We start from the raw sequence: 22,943 nt of genomic DNA, 5'->3' as shown, positions 1-22,943 counted from the left end.
CGGGGCTGGGGGTGGTTTGGGACGGGCGCTGCGCGCCAAGAGCACCAGGACCCTAGAGGATGCGCGCCGTGAATTACTTGGGGGGAGCTTCTGACGTTCTTTCAGAACCAACTAGAATACCTAAGGCTCCTCTAAGGATGTAGACGCCACAGGTGGGGGTTGGGATGATGCGCAGCTTCAGGATGGGAGCCTTCCCACCACCGCAGCGCCGCAGTCTGCCGTAGTGGGTGGAGCCTGCTATGCTGCGCACTTGGAAAACCTCAGGGCCTCCAGTCACCCCACCTACTCCTCGCCAGCTACGTGTGGGTATCTCCGTGGGCCTGCTTTTCTCTGCACTGCTCCCCGTTAAATTTCCTGGGGGGGGGGGAGTAAAAGAAGGAAACAAATTCTCCTGGGAGGAGAAACCTTGAGTCTAATTAGTGCTTAGTGTTTGAACTTCTCAGTGAGAAATCATTTATTTTTTCTGGCCAGAGTCGATGGAGGAAGAGAAGGCACCTAGGGTCTGGGCAGGTGGGGTTAAGGGAGAGCAGTCGGTGGCGGGGGGCACTCCACCTTTGGTTGACGCCTTCTTTGCACAGGCTGTTGGTTTCCTGACTCAGATCAGCAAGGTGAGGGAAGATTTAACGCATCTAGCTCCACCCCCCTGGGTGAGAGGAGACCGATTGCGCATCTCCTGATGTTTCTGGACCTCACCCTCACTCTCACCCTATTGCTGGGTTTTCTGAAGCCTAGGCCCTGACTGCTGGTCTGTGTCCCCCCGCCCCCCCACCACTCTTCCTAGACATGTCATCTACTATGAAGCCGCCCAAGGGCTTTGCCCCGATGTCCTGCTGCTGGTCCACTGCGACCATGCAGAAGAGGCTGCCTTTCCTGGCCTGGCTGCCTGACTACACCTGGCACGCGCTGAAGATGGACTTCATCGCTGGGATCTCAGTCGGGCTCACAGTCATTCCCCAGGCGCTGGCCTATGCCGAGGTGGCTGGACTCCCTCCCCAGGTGAGATGTGTGCCCTTGCTGCCCACCACATCCCTTCCCCTTAGCCTGACCCCACTCCAGGCCTTAGTGTTCACCCAGGAGCAGAGTAGAAATGCATGCATAGTATTCCCTCCAGACGGGGGCACCCTGGGCTCAGTCCCATGGGGCCCAAGAAGCCTTAGTTTACAACCTAGAGCATGTGACTGCCTTTGGGCAGACGCGTGCTCCTGTAACCCCTCTTGTCATGCTTGTCACACACAGGCACCAAGCTAGTTCCGGATTGCCTGATGGGGCCAGTGGGATGACTCACTCTGGCTTTAAGAATGCTTTCTCAGAATCACAGGCTCAGACATAAGGACACGAGGCCCCAGTTGGGTGTGGGTAGGAAAGAGGCCCCGTAGTCACTGTAGGTTCACAACCTTGGGTAACAGGGTGAGCAGTTGACCCTGCCTGTATGTGCTGCTGTGCCCAGAGTACACAGTGGTCCACACAGATCCCTGTGCTTAACCAGCTACACCAGGGACCCTGTGGGGGTGCCGTGTGCCTCCTGGATATTCATTACTCTCTCTGCCCAACAGTACGGCCTCTACTCTGCCTTCATGGGGTGCTTCGTATATTTTTTTCTGGGTACCTCCCGAGATGTGACTCTGGGCCCCACGGCCATCATGTCCCTCCTGGTCTCCTTCTACACCTTCCGCGAGCCTGCCTATGCTGTGCTGCTGGCCTTTCTGTCGGGCTGCATCCAATTAGGCATGGGGTTCCTGCGCTTGGGTAAGACACTCAGACCTTCCTGTCATGGGGACGGGGGGTTGCAGTTCTGCTCTTCCTGGGGTACCGAGGCACCTCCTTCTGGGGATGCCCTGCCTTCAGCATTTCCTTCTTTGCATTCCAAGGGCTATCCATGTGTGTGTGTGTCTGTCTGTCTGTGTGTGTGTGTCAAGAGGGTGGCTCTCAGCTCTCCTCTATTGTGCTCAGAGGCCAGGACACTTTGAGAAGTGCCCAGGGCCTCAGTCCCTAGTCTCCTTCCTGCTCTCCAAACCAGCCCACACAGGGTATGCCACTAGTCTTTAGACCCAATCCCACCCATACCACCTCTCCCAGCCCACACTGACCCAGTGGGGCTGGGACCAGCTTGGTGTTCCCTCTTGGCTGTCCAGGGTTCCTGCTGGACTTCATCTCCTGTCCCGTCATTAAAGGTTTCACCTCGGCTGCCGCCATCATCATCGGCTTCGGGCAGATTAAGGTAGGCACCCTAGTTGGCCCTGGGGCATCTGCTGGCTAGCAGGACCAGGACCAGGTCCTGATATGTGTGGGTCAAACTCTTGCTATTTTGAGGCTCAGAGCCTGTCGTGCTGGCATGAGTTTCCATTAATAAAATCATCCTTTGGGGGAGACATTGAGTGATGGCCAAGTTCTACAACAGGTAATTTGGGGGACCAGTAATGACAGCCCCCGCTCTTGCTGCAGTTTTCATGCCTGAGTGCTTGGTTCACGTCACAGAGTCCTGCCCCTACTGTATATTGAACCATTGGGCCTTTACAAGTCACGAGTGTACTGCTAAAATTCCAACAAGCAAATTGCTCCCCAAGCTAATTTAGCTAGGTGATTTCACTTTTATGTCTTTCTTTTCCAATTTTTTGTTTAATGTTTCTCAAATATCGTGCTTTTTTATGTTTCTGTTTAAACACATATGAGAAGTGTTGGAATCAGTGATCATTGGTTATCTGAGGATATCATTTACTCTCCTTCCATTGGGTTCTGCGTACCTGGAAGGCAGGCACTGTTTTACTTCCAACGTGGCCGCCCGGAGCTGTGCTTGGGTGTACAGAATGAAACTGAGCTGAATCGTACAGATTCAGGGACACACACACACACACACACACACACACGCCTCTCCATGGTGTGGTTCCGACAGTCAGGCTCTGCTTCAGTCTGGCCTGTGACAGTCTTCGCGGATGGAGGCCGAATGAGAAAGTAAGAACATGAAGCCCAAGAGGGTACGTGTGAGAGAGAATAAAGTAGTTGACGCGTCACTGGGTGCTGGGTTAAACTCTCCCTACGTTTAGTTCTCAGAAGTCCTCTGGGAGGTAGGCTTATTACTATCTCCACTTAGGAGGAAACAGCCTAGAACAATGTGGGTAAATTCAAACTATAGATTATGTACACACATATGTCAGGGTAAGCTTGGCGAGTGCTGTTTCGTGGGATGCTCTGTCCTTTATTCTGGAAACATTATCTTTCATTTTTAGTGTCAAGAATGTTCTTTTCTCATAACACAGTGAGAGGGTAGCTTCTTTATGCATTTGTATTTGGCAACCCTAGGTCCCTGTCTTCAAAACCTTGACTAGGTCATGACAGTCATCTGAGAGCCTCTAGGCTGGGGTGGGGGTCCTCTTGACCTGCCCACACAGGAGTCCCTGCCCAGGACAGAAGCTGCTGTCTGTGTCTGCCCTTCCCCTTCGGGGGTTGTGTACACAGTGGGTTTTGGGGTCCTTGGAGCCTGATTGCCGTGGGAGTCTGGGCCTCGACCTCCCCTTCTGATCCCAACCAGATAAAGAACTAAAGTACAGAGTGGCGCCCCTTCTCCCACCTGAGGACCCCCGACCTGGCGGGGTCCCCTCAGCGCTCCTCCGAGGACGTCGGCGTCCCCTCGACCCCTGCCCGTGCAGGTCTGCCCGCCTCATGGCGAGACTTCCCCTTCTGACAGGGGGCGGTCCCCGATGGGCGGGCCTCCGAGTGACGGATGCAGCCTCGGGCCAATGGCGGTGGGGTCTGTGCTGTGAAGGGCGGGCCGCTGAGTGATGAATGGTACCGCGAACAGATGGCAACCGGGCCTGGGGGGGCGGGCCGGGCCCCCGACCAGGGAGCAGTTGAACCAGTCTCCTTGGTTTGAGGTCGCTCAGACTGATTTTCCTCAGGAAAGTAATTTGCAAAGATGTGCTACAACTGAAACATTGTGAAATACTGTCAGCGCCCCCACTTCCCCCCGCGGGGGTTAACTTTGATCTCCTCCCCTTGGGGACTTTGGGAATTGGGAGAGCCAGGAGATGTTTTCCCCCAGGAAGGGCCCTTGGAGGGGTAGGGGGTTCCAGGTTTGGAACAGTATTGAGATGCTTCAAGGGATGGGTTTCCGGCCTTTATATAGCAGAAGGCTGTCTAATCGGAATCTCTTGTTTGACAGAACCTGCTGGGACTGCAGCACATCTCCAGGCAGTTTTTTCTGCAAGTGTATTACACTTTCCACAACATCGGAGAGACCAGGTACCGGCTGGCTGTGTTTCTCCCCCCGCCCCCATAATAAGCTCTTCCTTCTAGATCCCTCTCCCAGTTCCCTCCCCATTTCCACTCCCAGGTGGCATTTATTCCAATCCTCTGGGATCTTGCTGCTCAAATGGGTCCGGTGAGCAGCACCATCGGCATCACCTGGGAGCTGGTTAGAAGCACAGTCTGGCCGGCCCAGACCTGCTGAATCAGTCGGCTTAACAAGAGGCCCACGTGGCACATTGAAGCTTGAGAAGCTCTGCTCTGGTCAGTCCAGTGTGCCAGTCAGCGTGACCCCATGCAGGGCTTTCTCCTGTGGTCGAAGTGAGAAAAGACCATATGAAGGAAGGGCAGGTGGTCTCTCGTTCAAGGAGTTCATAGTTCAGTGAGCAAGAGAACCACAGGGCAAGGGAAGGCAGGGACCAACAGACATGCAGGTGCCAGCAGACGGGTGGCAGGTGGAGAGAGTTCCTACAGCAAGCACATCACTCAAATGGAGGGGCTTCTCTCGGCAAGCAGGTTAAAGGGACAAATAGGATATGCAGCTCAATGAGCCCAGCTGGAGGCCAAAACACCTCTCTGGCTGGAGGGGCAAGAGGAAGAAGTGACCTGGGGGGAGCTGTACGGGGAGCTGCCTAGAGGGAGTGGGGGAGACCCTGTGACCATCCTCTCCTCCCCTTCTGATCTGCTGCTGAGGTTTCGTGGCCCATAAGATGCACCTGGTGGGGGTCAGCCACATGGGAGGCAGTGGAGATGGAGATGGACTGGTCAGAGAGCAGCATCGGCAGTCAGGAGTGAATCTCCCGGAACTGACGAGACACGTGTAGCCTAGAGAGCTATGTGACTAAAAACGTGAGCTGGTAGCACGCCTACGGACGGCTACCACTGTGATCTGGGCTTCAGCTCCCAGGGCCTGTGTACCTACTAAGTTTTGAGTAAAGTTTTGAAATGGAACAGGCACACAGGTTACTTAGGAAAAAACAAAAAGAGCATTCGAGAGAGAAAATTTTCCAGCAGAAACCAAAGGCCAGAAGGCCTGTGCTATCAGCAGGTTTGGGCGGTGACTGGTGTCTGTCTGCAGGCTGGGCGATGCAGTGCTAGGACTGGTCTGCATGGTGCTGCTGCTCGTGCTAAAGCTGATGCGGGACCATGTGCCTCCCGTCCATCCCGAGATGCCCACTGGCGTGCGGCTCAGCCATGGGTTGGTTTGGACTGCCACCACAGGTAAGGGGGCCTTCTGGCTGAGGGACCATTTCCAGATTTGTCCTGCACAACCTGGCCTCACATTGTAGTCACCCCAGGAACCGGAATTCCATCCCTAGAGATTTTCATGTCACTCGCTAAGTGGTTCTGATACGCATCCAGGGCTGAGAACTCTGTTTAACAGCAGAAGTTCTCAGCTAGGGATGATTTCCCCACCCCCCGCCCCCGGGGGACATTTGGCAATGTTCAGAGACATTTTTGGTTGACACTACTGGGCAAGACTGTTTCTGGCTTCTGATGGGTGGAGGCCAGGGATTTTACTAAACATCCTGCAATGTACAGTCTCCCACGGCAAAAAAATGATCTGGCCCAAGGTGTCAGCAGTGCTAAGGTTGAGAAACTCTGGCAGGTCTCTGGGGGAGAAAACAAGTTCCACTGAGACAGACTGGTCCTGTTTCAATTGTGCAGCTGCAAAGGGTAAACATTTTGCTTCAGGCCTGGAATTAGCAGGTTGAGTTGCAGTTAACCAGAGGACCTGTAAAGAAAGGCTGAAGTAAAAGGCGGCAAGATGAGGAGAGTTAGTGGAACCGTTGGCTGGTTGAAGGGCCATCTCGGGGTGGGGGTGGGGATGGACATCTCTCCACTGAGCTGCCAGTAGGTGACACAGAGAGAGAATGGCAGGTACAGCAAAGCAAGGAAGCACTGATACCTGCTGGGCCTTTCCAGAGCTGAGGGGAATGGAAATCATCCCACTTGGCCCTACTGCTCCACGGCCATGAAATCCAGCCAGTTGTGGAAGGGAGGGGGTGGCTAGATTTCAGCCCTTGAGTCACTTCCAGCTTCTCCAGCTGGTCCCCAGTCCCAAGAGTCACTCACCAGACGCCATTCTGCAGCCCGGAGGCCATGGGTAAACGCTGAGCACTTGGGAGGGTGGAAGAGCACTGGGTTTATGGTGAAACTAGTGGTTCCAAGTCCTAGTTTAGCCACGTACCTGGCACTTGCATGAGTCACTTGTCAAAATTTTATGAGCTTTAGTACAGTCATCTGTAAAATAGTGAAAACAGGCTCTGTTGCCCAGAACTTAATACTCAAAGTGTGGCCTCTGACCAGCAGCACAGGCATCCCCTGGGAGCTTGTTGGAAATGCAGGTTCTCAGGCCCACCCAGACCTCTGACGCAGAATCTGCACGTTAACATACTTGTCAGGTGACTTGTAGGCACACTGAGGTCTGAGAAATGCTGCTCCAAAACCCTGTAGGCTTCTCAGGGACTACTGTCTTCTTTCTCTCCAGGATATGTGGTGTGTCCTTAGGGAACTAGTTACTGAGCACCCAACTATGTTTATTAAAAAGTCATCGTTTCAGCTTGTATTTTAGCAGAGTGAGGACAGGTTAACCTATAGAAGTACCTTGTGTTTGTTTAGCAATTCGTAGAGAATTTGTTTAGCCCCAGAACACTCTTGTGGGGTACAGGTGAAATAGTTGTCATTTCTCCCCTTTTGCAGATGAAAAAGTAGAGACTTGCAGAAATTGAATGAGCTGTAATCTGACATACAGTGATGGATGGCTTATAAAGCATTTTACAAACATTACTTCTTTTGATTCTCATAGCAGCCTTAAGGATGGGATATTATTTTCCCTGTGTTGCCAGTGAGGAAAATGAGGCTCTGAAAGGTAAAACAGAGAAACCAAATAAGACTTCTCAAGGTCACATATCTAGGAGCAGGCAGAGTGAGGACTTGCTCCCAGGTCACTTGCCCTTTTTCCTGATCAATTGATCTAGAAGTGTATCGATTTTATTTATCTCACAGAACCAGCTTTTGATTGCATTGATCTTTCTATTGCTTTTGTTTTCTCGTTAGTAGATTTTGATCTGATCTTTATTATTTCCTTGCATTGGCTGATTTTGAATTACGTTTCTTTTTCAAATTCTTAAGGCAGAAGCTGAGGTCTTTGAGACCTTCCTTCTTTTCCAATATAGTGATTAGGGTCATAAATTTCCCACTCAGCACTGCTTTAGCTGCATCCCACAATTTTGATAGGTTGTGTTTTCATTTTCACTTAGTTCTAAATACTTTCTAGTTTCCATTTTGACGTCTCTTTTGAATTGTGGATTATTTACCCTTTGAACCAGGAGCCTTTTAGGAATTAGTTTCCAAATATTTGGTGATTTTTTAATTAGTATTTTGCTACTGACTTCTAACGTAATTCCATTACTGTCAGAGAACAAACGTAAGTACATACATATGTAGGATTATAATTTTCTCTGGAAATGACACCCTTTATTCTGGTAACATTCTTTGCTCTGAGCTCTACTTTCATGTAGAGTTGCTCCAGCTTTCTTTTGGTTAGTATTAGCATGTGTTTTCCCATCCTTTTACTTTGAACCTATTTAACTTATTTGTGTCTTTATTTTTAAAGTGTGTTTTTTGTAGGAAGCATATAGATGGGTTTTGTTTTTTAATACAATCTGATGATCTCTGCCTTTTCATTGGGGGGTGGGGTAATGTTTACATTCCATGTGATGATTGATGTATCTAGCTTTAGATCTACCATATTGCTCTTTGTTTCCTATTTTCTCATTTCTTCTTTGTTCCCTTTTTCCTCTCTTTGTACTGTCTTTTGGATTGAATATTTTTCTATGATTCTTTTTTTATTCCCTTCATTGGCTTATTGGCTATAACTGCTGTGTGTGTGTTTTTGTTTTTGCTTGTTTGTTTTTGGTGGTTGCTTTAGGGTTTATTGTATACATCTGTATCTTAATACAGTATACATTCCAACTTCACGTTGATATAAGAACCTTATGACCAGATACATCCATTTCTCCTCTTCTAGCCTTTGTGCTATGGTTGTCATATATTTTTCTTCAACATGTGTTTTAAATCCCTCAGTCGTTATTATTGTTTCCACTTTAAATATGTAGTTAACTTCTAAAGATGTGTAAGTAAGGAGAACAAAGTCTGTTATATCTTCCCACATTATACATCTTCCTGGTGCTTTTCATTCCGTTGTGTAGATCCAGATTTCCATCTGTATCATTTTCCTTCTGCCTGGAGAACCTTCTATATTGTTTCCTGTAGTGCAGGCCTGTTGGTGGTGAATTCTTTCAGCTTTTGTATGTCCAAAATAGTCAATGTTTTACTTTCCTTTTGGAGGGTAGCTTTGCTGGATATAGAATTCTAGACAGTTTTTTTGCTCCTCCACACTTTAAAAATGCTGTTCTCCTGTCTTCTGGCCTGCTTTGTTTCCTACAAGAAGTCTGCTGTCATTCTTACTTTCATTCCTCTAGATATGACCTTTTTTTTCTGGCTGCTTTTAAGATATTCTCTTGGGCTTCCCTGGTGGCACAGTGGTTGAGAATCTGCCTGCCAGTGCAGGGGACACGGGTTCAAGCCCTGGTCTGGGAAGATCCCACATGCTGCGGAGCAACTAAGCCCGTGTGCCACAGCTGCTGAGCCTGCGCGTCTGGAGCCTGTGCTCCGCAACAAGAGAGGCCGCAACAGTGAGAGGCCCGCGCACCGCGATGAAGAGTGGCCCCCGCTCGCCGCAACTAGAGAAAGCCCTCACGCAGAAACGAAGACCCAACACAGCCAAAAAAAAAAAAAAAAGAAAAAAAACTCTCGTTATCATTGGCTTTAGGCAATTTGATTATGATGTGCCTTGTTGTAGTTTCTTTTTTTTTTTTTTTTTCCCATGTGTCTTGTCCTTGGAATTCACTGAGCTTCTTGGTTATGCAGGTTTGCAGTTTTTATCAAATTTGGAAAAATACTCAGCCATTATTTCTTCAAATCCTTGTGCTATCTCCCCATGCCACTCCACGGTCTTTCTTTGTGGACTCTGACACATATTAGGTTACTTGAAATTGTTCCACAGCTACTGATGCTTTGTACAATTTTTCAATCTTTCTTTTCTTCTGTGTGTTTCATTTTGAGGAGATTCTGTTGCTACATCTTCAGTTTCACTAGTCTTTTTCCTGTAATATCTAATCTGTCTTTAATCCATTCAGTGTATTTTTTGCCTCAGACGTTACGGTTTTCATTTCTAGAAGGTCAGTTTGGGAGATATTTGGGTATATATACACAGACGCTGTTGTTCCATATATCTTGTCCAGTTTTTAATTGTTTTAGGCAGCAGAGTAAACCTGCTCTGTTTCTCCATCTTCAAAGTGGCATCACCTTGGGAGATCTGATCTCAGTCTTTCCAGTTCTGCCTTTGACCGTGCAATCACTGGTGACCAGTAGATGATAATGTGTGCTGGCCTTGTGTGTCACCACTCCTCTGTTTCCCCATTGTGTGTTTTTCATGGTGTCATGTGTTCATGCCTGCCATACAGTTGCTTGTATCCATGCTGTTTCCCAGGCTGGGGTGGGGTCTTTCACCTCCTGAGGTGTATTTGCCCCAGTTACCCAGACGATCCATGTTTCACTGACAGTCTCTCCCCCTGTCCTAGCTCGCAACGCCCTGGTGGTCTCCTTTGCTGCCCTGGTTGCATACTCCTTCCAGGTGACTGGATACCAGCCTTTTGTTCTAACTGGGAAGACACCCGAGGGGCTCCCTGATGCCCACATCCCTCCCTTCTCAGTGACCACTGCCAACGGGACGATCTCCTTCACTGAGATGGTACAGGTGGGTAGAGACAGGGAGCCAGGCCAGCTTGGCAGAGGCCGCAATGGCCCCTGGGCCTGGTTCTATCTCCTAATGCATCCGCTTAGTGACAGGCAGCTCTGAACTCAGCTAGGACTGCTGTCCTCAGGAAGGGGCGTCTCTGGTGCAGGTACAGGTAGGAATGAGTTCCAGATTAGGCACAACCTCACAGGGCACCGCATTTATTTTTCTACCTTGAGCCCAGGGTTGTTCCTGCCATCGTGGATGCTGGCAGAGCAGGAATTTGTTGTGTTCTGCTGTGTGTCATGTTCCTTGCAGTGTGAGCTCACAGCCCTGCAGCTGAAGTATGTTTGCTTTTGTCAGACATGGACGAGCCAGTGCCTACCTTATCAGGTCACTGACTGGTCAGACCTCTTCTGTCCTTCCCCAGAGGGTCACTCACCATCCCTCTCTCCTCTCTCAGGGCATGGGGGCCGGGCTGGCCGTGGTGCCCCTGATGGGCCTCCTGGAGAGCATCGCAGTGGCCAAATCCTTTGGTAAGATGCTCACCACCCATGCCCTCCCTGGCACCTCAACCCGGAGCCCAGCCTACCTTGCTTGCCTGATCTCCTGCTTGCTTTTTATCTGCTTTGATTTTTAAAACTTTGAATTTTTATCTGAGTAATACATGCTTTTTTAGAAGTATTATTTTTTAAGTATTTGTTTTTAATATAATTTATTTAATTGACAGTTTTCATTTAATTGGTAATAATAGCTGTATTTGATACCCTGTTAGCAAAGTTCCTAAAAATTTGACAAGGTGCCCTTTCCGAGTGTCTGAGCACACCTGGCCTGTCCCCTCCCGACCCCTGGAGAGGCTGGGAAGCGTTAATCTACTTATATGTTTGCTGCTCAATACTGATTCCCTCTGCCTGAGCTGAGGCTGCCAAACCTTTCATGTGTCGCTGCTTCTGTCTTAGGTCCCTGGACTTTTGTTCTGTGTTGTCCATGAGGATGATGTGTTTCTTCTGTTCTATAAGAGGGTTAAGTCCTTTGTTTGGATCTAATTTGACTCTAAAGGTTAAAATTCAGATATATGACATGTATGTTACTATGACTACCTAAATTGTGTTCACTGCCCAGCCCAGGTTGTGCCAGGATTATGCTTCCTTCTTTGAAGTTCCAGCATCTGGATCCTTAGACCATTCCAAGGAGACTATAAACCAGTGTTCATTATAAAGGGTTTTCCTTTCCAAACACCAGCAGTTGCTCAAGACCACGCTGCATTTCAGTTTGCGACCTGTTCAGCTCACATCTTTCTTGTTCAGTTTTTATTTTTCTGATCCTTTTTTTTTTTTTTTTTTTAATTTGGAGGGGCATATCTCGGAATCTGCATGTGACAGATTTTACTCATCTTGTCTATTACTTAGAAAACTCTCCATTTTCTTTTGAAGTCAGCTGACTTCCTGTGCTCATTTGTAAAGCTTGCCCTGCTTTTAAATCAAGGTTTAGTAAACCACAGCCTGCTGCCCATCACCTGCAAATGGTTTTTGCATTTTTAAATGTTTAAAAAAAATCTAAAGAAGATTCGGATTTGATGACACATGAAATTTTGTATTTCAGTTCACAAGTAAGGTTTTATTGGAAGATGATCTCTTGTTCACTTGTTTCGTGTTGTATGGCTGCTTTGTGCTATAACGGGGAGTTGAGCAGTTGTGACAGGGTGTGACCCTCAAAACCTAAAATATTGACAGTCTGGCCCTTTACAGAAAGCTTACCAACCACTGTCTTAATATTCATGCCGCTCCATAATTTCTCCCTAAATCTTCCCGCTCATGTCTCTGGGCCTCATCTGAGACTTTCTAGTCATCTTGACTTGCAACCAGAGAGCTTTTTAGTTTAAAACATCTTTCCCTTATTATAAAAGCAATACATGTTTGTTGCACAGATACTGAAAGTTCAGAAATGGATAAAAAAACGAATCACTTGTAATGTCCTTCACTACCCCAATTAACTGCTGACATTTCACTCTACGTCTTTTTTTTTTTGTAAACACACAAAGACATGTATACATTTGCATATATGTATATATTTTATCTGTGTTTATACCTTCTATTTACAAACATAGACATGCTGTAGGGGGAAATTGGTAGCCTGTTTTATCATTTCATAGACAGTTTCTTGATGATATGTATCTAGTGACAGTGTTTTTATTGTCCTCTTTATAGCTTCTCAAAATAATTACCGTATTGACGCCAACCAGGAGCTGCTGGCCATCGGTAAGACTCCAGTGGCGGGTGGCTCTCGGGGTCTGGGTGGTGGAGGTGCTGACACGCAGGGTGCAGAGCTGGTCCGAGTGGGGCCCATTCTCCCATCTCAGGTGGTTCAGTTTAATCCCTAGGAGTAGGGTGCCGACATCTAGTGTCTGACTGAGGCTCACTGAGCACCTGCTGTGTACCAGACCCTGAGGGCTGTGGCCTGTTCTGTGCCTGGGAACGCCTGGAATGTTCCACTTGGGCTGGGGGTGGGGGCTTCCAGGGCAATGGTCAGGTTGCTGAGGAATGTGGCCAGGTAGGATCTCAGGTGAGCCTGCTGATTGTGTGGGATCTTGGCTGCCTGTGCCTCGCCCTGTGCCTCCCTCCAGGAGGGGCTGGCAGATGAGTGAGAACTCAGGTGGGCCCCAGGCTTCCTGACTGTGGAGCGGTGCATCCCAGGTGACACCTGAGCTGTCTCGAGAGCAGGCCTTGAACCTGTGACCAGTTGTGGGTTTGCGGAGCCAAGGAGACCATGGTGGTCTTTGTGAAGGCCCCTGGGTGAGGTGGGTGCTGACGAGCTGATGGTGATGAACTTGGGCCAGTTACCTCCATTCTGAGGTCCCAGCCAGGTTCCGGGCATGGCTGTTTGCAGTACAGGTTAATCAGAGGCACGCAGGGAAGGCAGCTTACTGGCCATGACCTCCCATTCACCTTGGCTGGTCATCTCGTGAAAGTGTGGGTTTAAAGGAACTCAGAGTAGCAGGGATGCCCGCAGGCATACTGGGCACTTCAAGCCTGTCTGTGTACACTTGCCTTACTCAGCCATCCCCCTTTCTGGGCAGGAGCGATTCCTCATTCTGTTATACATGGGAAAAGGTATATTTCACTCACACAGGCAAGGCTTGGGTCAGAACTGCTTTATAGCTAGAATCAACCTCAGCGCACTTGGCAAAGATCATGGTTTGACCTTCCTAGAGGGAGAGAGAACCAGATATAGGATGCCCCACTGGGTAGTTCCTCTCACCTTCTGTCTTCCTGTTTCCTCTCTGGTTTTTATCTCCTTCCTCCTCCTCTCCTTTTTCTATTTTATGCTTCTTCTCGTCCTGGATGAGCTTTTTCCTTCCGTTTCTCCACAGGCCTGACGAACATCCTGGGCTCTCTCTTCTCCTCCTACCCGGTCACAGGCAGCTTTGGTCGGTGAGTGACCACGTTCCCCCTTCCCTGTGTCTCCAGGGAGGTCCCCGCCCAGGACAGAGTGTCCTTGTCCAGCTTGAAGAACCAGGTTCCCCCTGCTGGACCCTTGCCCACGTCCTGAGGCCGTTTTCACTTTTCTCCACATTGGTCCTCTCTCCCTTGGTCAGCTGTGACGGCGTCTATGGGGAGACAGGAGGGGGCTCTCTGCTTCCCTCACCATCTTGGCTGGTCTTCTTTACCCCGATACACGGTGCTGCAGTTTAACATTAAAAAGATCCCCGTGGGGGCTTCCCTGGTGGCGCAGTGGTTGAGAGTCCGCCTGCCGATGCAGGGGATGCGGGTTCGTGCCCCGGTCCGGGAGGATCCCACATGCCGCGGAGCAGCTGGGCCCGTGAGCCATGGCCGCTGAGCCTGCGCGTCCGGAGCCTGTGCTCCGCAACGGGAGAGGCCACAACAGTGAGAGGCCCGCGTACCGCAAAAAAAAAAAAAAAAAAAAGATCCCCGTGCATGGAAATGCTCCCAGCATCTTGGTGCTGGAGTTAATTCCTGAAAGATAGTGGAGGTGGGAGGGATTGTGGCTCCTCGCCTCCCTGCTCTCCCAGCCTGACAGCCACTAATGGGTCTCTGTTGCCTTCCAGGACGGCTGTGAATGCCCAGTCAGGGGTGTGCACCCCAGCAGGGGGCCTGATGACAGGTGAGCACCCCTTGCACAGACACTGTGTTCCCCGTGTCCGCCACAGTGAGATAGGAGGAGAGGAGTGGAGGGAGCCTGGGGTGCGGGTGCCGTCGGCTCTGGCACCTGGCTGTGTGCCCCAGAGCAGGGACTCCTTGCTGGGTGGGGGTCGGGGCGGCAGGGCCATGAGGTCACAGCACCCCACGCCCCTGCAGGAGCCCTGGTGCTGCTGTCACTCGACTACCTGACCTCACTCTTCTACTACATCCCCAAGTCTGCTCTGGCTGCTGTCATTATCATGGCTGTGGTCCCCCTGTTTGACACCAAGATCGTGGGGACGCTCTGGCGAGTGAAGAGTATGTATCTCCTGTCTGTCGGCACCAAGGTTATCGATGATCCTTCCTCTGCCGTTGGCTGCTGCCAAGGCTGGCCCAGCTGGGGGAGAGATGGGGGCTTTGGGGTGACCAGCAGAGCCCATGTCATAGCCTCCCTTTCTCCACTGGTCATAGCAGCTCAAGGTTTCCCGGAACCTGCAATTCCTTTACCGTAACAAGTTTTTGTTCTCTTTTGTTTTTCAAAGCAGTTAAGGGATTTATGTGGCTTCTGCATCTAAGAGAAGGCTTGGTGCCTCCCTGGTCCTCATATCCCTTTTCCCTTGGTCCCCTGAGAACTGCCCACTGGGACCTCTTCCCAGGGGCAGGGGACCAGGCCGATCAGGCAGGTCTTAAGGGCCCCTTGCCCAGGTAGGGAGGGATTTCTTGCCTCTGACACATCCTTGAGCTGGCATGGCCTGTCAGAAGCATCAGTCCCCAGGTCTCTGGATGGGGGTCCCTCGGGAGCTGTTTGGGGTCCATGACACCTTCACTCAGTATGAGGAAAGCCATGCACGAGGTGTCTCTTGTCAGGGGGCTCGGGTAGCTGGGAGCCGAGCTCGCTGGGGGGAGGGGCCATTCCTCAGCTGGATCCCCTCTCCCAGGGCTGGACTTGCTGCCCCTCTGTGTGACGTTCCTGCTCTGCTTCTGGGAGGTCCAGTACGGCATCCTGGCAGGGACCCTGGTGTCCATGCTGGTTCTCCTGCACTCCGTGGCCAGACCCAAGATACAGGTAGCCCATCTGGTCTCCCTGAGGGGGACCTGCTGGGCTCAGGGGGCCCGGTGGGGTGAAGCATGCCATGGGCAGACCCTTTGACCCCACTGTCTTGCATTTTGAGCTCTTGGTGTGGTTGTGGCCCGAGGCACTGCCAAGTGACCATTCACCTAGCGGCTGGTTTGACCGTCTGGTCATAACCCCACAGTGCTGTCCCGCTGTGCATGGGGCTGTGGCACAGGTGGGGTCCTGCCAGCTCTGCACCCTCCCGTCCACCCTAGGCCTGGAAGAGCTGCCCTGTTGAACTTGCCTCCAGGGCTCACTGGCTTCCCCCCAAAACTGTCCCCAGGTGTCAGAGGGCCCGATGCTGGTCCTGCAGCCGGCGAGTGGTCTGCACTTCCCTGCGATCGAAACCCTCCGGGAGGCGTTACTGAGCCGGGCTCTGGAAAGTATGTGGCCAGATGGGCTGCAGTCACCCCCCAGCTCCCCGCCACCCTCTCAGCAGGGGTTCCTGCTGGACCCCAAGACTCTGCTCTCAGCTGTCAGGAAGGAGCTCACCTGTCCTTGGGTCCTGGGGGTCTCTGGCGTCTCAGAGTGGCGTCCAGTGGACATCCCCGCACCGTGTGTGCATGCAGCAAGGGTGGCAGTTTCCCAACGTGTTCCTGAGGGCCCACTCCTTCCAGGATTTGGTATTTAGGGGAGAAAGGGGTCTGTTTGCCTGCCCTATGAAGGAAATGGTTGTTGCTTTCTCCAAACAGCTAATGTTTTGGGTCCTTGTCCTTTCCCCTTCCCGTCCCCACTGGGGAGGAGCTCTTGCTGTCCTTGTTTGGCCCCATATGCCCCTGGCCAGAGCCTTTTCTGGCAGCCTCTGCCTGGTGTTACCACTCCCCTGTCCCCCCAGCATCCCCGCCACGCTCTGCAGCCCTGGACTGCACCCACATCTGCAACATTGACTACACGGTGGTGCTGGGGCTCGGGGAGCTCCTGGAGGACTTCCACAAGCGGGGCGCCACCCTCGCCCTCATTGGCCTGCAGGTGGGTGTCAGCATCTGCTCTCGAAGTAGCCTTTGAGGTCTGTGTTGTCACCGTTCCCATGTCGAGGTGAGGATGCCAAGGCCCAGAGAAGCTGAGTGACTTGCCCAGTGCCACACAGTGAAGAAGGCGGCTGGGCTCCATTCTTGTGGCATCTGGCTGCAGAGCTCTGCTTGTGTCCATTACATCATGTGTTGTATTTGCAGAGCACGCATCTCCATGTCCTTCAGAAGATACTCAAGAAGTGTTCCTCTTACAGAGATGTGAGTTAGCCTGTGATGTGGCTTGCTAGGGCAGGAGCATTCCCACCTGGAATCACCATTTGTCCTACAGGTCCCCGTTCTCCGTGTCCTGCTGTCAGCTGACCTGAAGGGCGTCCTGTACTTCTGCACCCTGGAAGAAGCAGGTGGGTGTGGCCAGTCATCAGAGTGAGAGCCACGGCAGCCTGGCTGCCCACACCCCACAGGGTCAGGACGGCAGGACAGAAACCCTGGGACATGGGAGGGTCAGTGCTTGAGTCCAAGAGTGGGGAGCACTCAGACGAGGATGAGGCAGTGGACAGGTTGTCAGGGGGCCTTCCTGCTCTGGGGTTGTATGTTTTGGGACTGTATGTGTGTTTTTAATTGAGGCACAGTTTACATACAGTGAAATGCACAGATCCTAAATGTGAGTTTGAGTCCTGACACATGGATGCAGTGGGCGTCCAGTCAGGATGTAGCTTTTCTCCATCGTTCCAGAAAGTTCCCTCTTTCTCTCTTCCAGTGACCCCCACTAGGGGTAAGCACTGCTCTGATTTCTTCCACCATCGGTCAGTGTAGCCTGTTGCGGAACTTCATGTAGTGGGATCAAGAGGGTTCTTTCTGTGTTTGGCTTCCTTGGCTCAACTTGGTGTCTGTGCGATTCATCCATTTTGCTGCTAAAGCACCCAGATGCTGATCCACAGGAACTGGATAAGCAGATTGGGCCCAGCTGCACCATGGAACCCACCCAGCAGTGAGGAGGGTTATCATGGCATGGAGAGTGGTGAGGTGCTGGTGGAGACTTAGGTGAAACCGGCCCAGGGCTGGAGACATTGGCCCAGGGACCTTAACTCCCCAGGCTTGAGGCCCCCAAAAGGCCAGCCTTTAATCCCATTCTGTGAACTGACCTATCCTCACTTCGCTTTTTTAGTGTTTGGAAACCTTGTGTCTTCTGCAGAGAAATACCTGAAGCAAGAACCAGGGACCCAGCCCTACAATGGCAGCGAAGACTCTGTTCCAGAACACAAGATCGCCCTGCTGAAGGCCTGATTGGGCTGCCGATGGGCGCCCGACATCAGAGGGTCTCACGGAAGTTTCTGGTCACTGTGATGCCGGATGCCGCCTTGCAGATGGATCTGAGAAACCTGAGTAGGTGTCCCAGAGGAGGGGGAGGGCAACTACGTGGGGGTCCACAGGTGGGACTCAGCCCTTCCTCTGAGATGATTGAAAAAGTACCTCCCTGCTCTTCCTGGTATGCGAACTCTTTTTTTAAAGAGTGATTTGGAGAACACTTTCTAGAATGGCAGACCACTTGAGAAAGAAAAGGGCAGGGATTTCAACCTGGTCTTGGAGAGGAGACCTCTCGCCCCAGCTGCTTCCTGGATTTCAGGGGAAATGGGGAGGGTGGGCATCTCTCAGGTGGGTTCCCTTCTTGATGGCGGCGGCTGAGCTGTTGTTGGGAGGAAAACCAAGGTTTGCCAAATGACTTAAAGTGTCTATTAAAAATAACTTCGTTGTGTTTTCTAAATTAAAATAAGTATAGCTTTGGTGTTTTTGTAAAAACCATAAATGCTTATTGTAAAAACTACAGGTAACCATCCCCCCCATCCACTTTGGTGATAGCTCCACACCTCCTCCCTCCAGTACACGTACATGTGTGTACGTTAGCATGTGGGTGTTTGTTTACAGTCATGTAAATGGGATCATTTCATCCATGGTGCTCTGTGACCCACATTTTCATGCGGTCATTGCTGTGAATTATTTGTTGTGATAATAAACAGAATACATGATTATCAATGGCTACGTGGTATTTTATTCTATATGCATCATAATTTACTTAGCAAGCTCTCCATACACGGACTTGCCTGTTTTAAATTTCACTTCCATCAATTTTTAGAGGTAAATCCTAGCTGAGGAAGGTTGTGCTCCTGGACTCTTTGAGAAAGAACTCACCATGCAGATGGCCCTGGATGCAGTGCCATAGAGCCACCAACGTTCTGCCCAGGCCACTCTGGCCGGTATCTGAGCAGAGCAGGGGTCCAGGCCTGCCCATAATACACGAGTCTTTGAAGATTCCTTGTCCTCCATCTTCTGGTGTTTCTCCTTCCAGGACCCTGACCGGCCAGCTAAACGGTTCACCGCCAGCCCCAAGGCAGCCTTTCCTTACCTCAGGCAGTTTCTCTTTTTCCACAAGGCGAGTGTATCCTGAAGCTCTGCCCACTGGGCAACACCTGCCCAGAGCTGTGATGGGAGTTGTGGTCCCTTTTTGGCCTGTGCCCACATTCTGAGCCCACCCATTCTGGAACCCAGAGATCGTCTAATTCACAGGGTAGCCAGTTGATACACTCAGGTGGGACCAATTTCATTGAAAACCCTCACCATCTGTGACTCAGCAGCTCTGCTGCTCAGAAACCACTCTAGCAAAACACAAGCCTGTCTCCCGGGAAGCAGACCAAGGATGTTTATCACAACCTCGTTAGCAATTTTGGAAAATGAAAGCAACCTAAGTGTCTTGACCATGGAACATTCAAGGAATGAATTGGTGTAGGTACTAACAGATTTTTGAGTGAAAAAGGCAAGTTGCAGAGTGATACCCATCTTAAGATACCATTTGTGTAAACACAGCCACTAAATGATGGTATGATATATGTATGAGATTTTTTGAAGTTCTGGAAGGATAAACGTCAAACTCATAACTGTGATTACTTCTTGGGTTGACAGTAACCATATCTGTATGGTTTAATATTTCAAAGAACATTACATTGATGTATACTTAAAAGTTAAATTTTAAAAAAGAAGCATGGAGAATTGCCTGGAAAGAATTTGGAACTTGGTGTCAGAAGACGCAGGGCTGGGTTCCATCATCCTTTTTCATCAGCCGGACAAGCTCTCTGAGCCTTGGTCTATAAACCAGGGATCCGTGTGACTGTACTGATGATGACACAGTCGATGGAGCCTTTCCTCACCACTGGCTGGCATGGTGCTTATGGCACTGACATCACCAACACCATTGCAGTTCCCTGCCTCCCCTGTAGTGAGTGTGGCCACGTGACTGATACCAAGTCAGTGCTGTCTGTTGTGCGTTGAATTGTGTACCGGCCCCACAAAGTTCATATGCTGAGTCCTAACCCGCAGTACCCAGAATGGGACCTTATTTGGAACTAGGGTCATTGCAGATGTAATTAGTTAAGTGCATACTTACAGTAGAGTGGGCCCTAATCCAATATGGCTGTGTCCTTATAAAAAGGGGAGGGTTGCCTAGTGGTTAGGCTTCTGGGCTTTCACTGCCATGGCCCAGGTTCAGTCCCTGGTCCAGGAACTGAGATCCCGCAAGCTGCACCACGCAGTCAAAAAAAAAAAAGAAGGTCAGGGGCAGGTTTGGTATAGATATGCATACACAGGGAGACCACGATGTGAACATGAAGGCAGAGATTGGGGTGATGCTTCTACAAGCCAAGGAATGCCAGCTATCACCAGCAAACCACCAGAATCCAGGAGGCAGGCCTGGAACAGATTCTCCCTCAGAGCCTCAGAAGGAACGAACCCTGCTGACACATTGATCTCAGACTTCTAACCCCCAGAACTGTGAGACAGTACATTTCTGTTGTGTAAGCTACCCCATTTGTGGTACTTTGTCACAGCAGCCCTAGCAGACTAATACAGTATGTGGGGAATGTGCGTGCCATTTCTAACCTGGCCAATAGAAGCCTTCCGTGCTCCCTCCTCCGAGCGCTTTCCCTGTTTCTGGCTGGCTGGCCTGGAGATGAGCTTCTGGGGGAACTGGTGATGCCACATATCATAAGGGACAGAGTTTTGGTCAGCTGGAGTGAAGGAGGCCACCTGCTGAGCTGTGCCCTGGCCAGCACCGTTACATGGGCCAGAAGTAAGCTCTGAAGACCCCTTGTTACAGCAGCTGGTGGAGCCCTGACTACACAGATGATGATGATGATGATGGTGGTGATGTAGAACAGCGCTGTCCAACAGACAATGCAATACAGCAATACAATGCAAGCCCCAGTGTGAGCCACATGGGTCATTTTAACATTTCAAGTAGCTTTACTAAAAAAAGTAACAAGATCCAATAAAGATGTAAAAAAAAGTAACAAGAAACAGGTGAAATTAACATATCTTTTAACTGATAACATCTAAAATAAATATTTTCAACATGAAGTTTATGTAAAACTTATCAATGAAATATTTTACATTACTTTTCTCATACTAAGACTTTGAAACCCGGTGTGAACTGTACACTCACAGCACATCTCAGCTTGGACCAGCCACACGTGAAGTGCTCAATGCCACCTGTGTCTCGTGGCTGCTGTGTCAGATGATGTAGGTTTAGCATGTTCAAATCTAAAATGGTTAGGAAGCCTCATGTTGTTCAGAGCCTGGGCCTGTGTTTGTCTCCACTGGAACTCTGGAGATAATTGCAAGAAACTCTGAAAGTCACGGACAAGAAGGCAGCATGGTGCGGCGGGCTCAGAGAGAACTGAGTTTGAGTCCAGGTTGTTCTGATTTCATAATGCATGATGACTAAATTGTCTACTGTCTCCGACCCTTAGTTTCCACATCTTCCAAAGGGTCACTGCACAGATTAAATTGAAGAGAAGAGTGGAGGCCTGGGGTGTATGAGTAGCAGGCATTTAAGAAGTAGTTGCTGCTGTCATGAATTGAACCTCCTCAAATTCTATTTGTCCTACCCTCCCCTGTTCTCACCCTCTCTTCCACGTGAACTGAATGTCTAATGCAGTTCAGGCAGCTCCCCCTCAAGGTGTGGCTTCAATAAAAATTGTGTCTTTGGGGAAGTGGCCCTGGAGGAAGCCGCTTTATGCAGAACCCTGATAATGGAGACAGAGAGGTTGGATGGGAGGCGGAAAGGGAAGGATTTAGGACTCAGGCTGCAATGCCAGCATCATGTCCCACCCACACCCCAGTAATCCATTTACATGAAAATGAAAGAGGGCAGGAGATCTGGTGTGACTGCTCTGTCACGCCCGCTCTACAGCCTGAAGTCGTCCTGGAGCAATGCTCTCAGTGCCACCAGCTCCAAACGGCAGCAGCTGTGGGCTCTGCAGCCACATCCCTGCAGACCCCACACCCGGTGGGCAGGGGAAGCTGAGGGTGCTCTGTGAGCTAATGTGGGGGGGAGTGGTGGGCTTTCCCATTAGTGCTGGAGTGGGGCAGGGACCTCCATCTTTCTTCAAGATAAAGTCTACCTGGGAATTCCCTGGCGGTCCAGTGGTTAGGACTCAGTGCTTTTACTGCCGTGGTCCAGGTTGAATCCCTGGTTGGGGAACTGGGATCCCGCAAGCTGTGTGGCAAAAAAAAAAAAAAAAAAATAGTCTCCCTGGAGCAGGTCTAACCTGGGCTAACCGGGGAGTGAGTAGCAAACCCTTTGCTGCCTGAAGTGTGATTATTTTTATAAAATCTGTTTTGGGTAGATCTATCTACTCTTTGTAAATTTAGCTGCTGATGCTGGCAAAGAGCCTGTTTCTCCCCTCCCCACTTTTAAAATAATTTTAATCCTCTGGAAGGACCCAAGTTCATCCAAATCATACGAATCTTTGTGCAGTGCCGACAGCTGAATCTTTTAGAGGACTTCTGGCAAAGCCCATGGAGTTGGTGCCTGTAGGGGGTTGAACTGTGTTCCCTAAAAGAGTTACATTCTTGATCCTAGGCACCTGTGACTGTGACCTCATTTAGAAATAGGGTCTTTGCAGATGTAATTAGCTAAGTTCAGATGATGTCATACTAGACTTGGGTGGTGTCCTTATAAGAAGAGAAGACAGAGACACATACATACAGGGAGGTGCTGTTGTGGGAGCCATGAAGTTAATCCCCTACATTCTTCTTCTCACTTCTGCCCCTCCTGCCTCCCTAAACAAGAAAGGAAACATAGTTCCTTACCGGCAGCTCTTCCTTCTGTCTGGACAGGCCTGCAGCCCAAGGTGGATGAATTCATTCGGTGCTGACAGAGGACTGAATTTTTGGCCCCCAGTGTTTTAACTTGGGGGACATCTGACTCGGGAACAGCTACTCCATAGGGTCCAAAGAGCATGATCCTCAGTCAAGAATACCCAGGCCCAGAAACCTGACTCCTACCAGCCAAACTTTACCCTGACCACATAGAACCCCAAAGCCCCGTTAGTGAGACACTTAACTGCTGAGTCTCACTCCTGTCTTTCCGCGGGGAAAACAGCTGAAATGAAGATCTGGAGGCAGGCTGGGAAGTAGATGTGAACGAAGCCCAGAACTACAGGCCCCTCTTGTTCTGCACGGCTTTGGAGTTAATGTGAGCGTTCTGTTCAGCTTGCCTGGTCACACAGGCCCTGCTTTGAGACAGCTGGATGCTCTCCAAGCAGAACCGCGTCCCACCCTAGCAACCCCCACAAGGCCCTTCGTTCCAGCCTCTCACCACACTTATCCTCCCAGCAAAGTGTGCC

At 50.3% G+C, this 22,943-nt stretch overlaps 1 protein-coding gene across 1 annotated transcript; it reads left to right on the top strand.

Moving 5' to 3' along the window:
• Nucleotides 1-783: 783 nt before the first annotated feature.
• On the top strand, nucleotides 784-17,800 carry SLC26A11 (solute carrier family 26 member 11; the record flags this gene model as incomplete). The annotated part of the gene is made up of 16 exons (XM_079725047.1): nucleotides 784-996; nucleotides 1,554-1,746; nucleotides 2,133-2,218; nucleotides 4,157-4,236; nucleotides 5,318-5,460; nucleotides 9,888-10,063; nucleotides 10,506-10,578; nucleotides 12,250-12,300; nucleotides 13,413-13,473; nucleotides 14,109-14,164; nucleotides 14,359-14,499; nucleotides 15,120-15,247; nucleotides 15,579-15,678; nucleotides 16,131-16,264; nucleotides 16,595-16,667; nucleotides 17,459-17,800. The coding sequence occupies 16 exons, from the start codon at nucleotides 784-786 to the stop codon at nucleotides 17,548-17,550; spliced, it is 1,800 nt and encodes a 599-aa protein (XP_079581173.1). The 3' UTR covers nucleotides 17,551-17,800.
• Between the last annotated feature and the right edge of the window lie 5,143 nt (nucleotides 17,801-22,943).

This window comes from Hyperoodon ampullatus (assembly GCF_949752795.1).
Source record: "Hyperoodon ampullatus genome assembly, chromosome: 19".
NCBI lineage: Eukaryota > Metazoa > Chordata > Mammalia > Artiodactyla > Ziphiidae > Hyperoodon > Hyperoodon ampullatus.
This window is presented reverse-complemented; position numbering and strand designations above follow the sequence as displayed.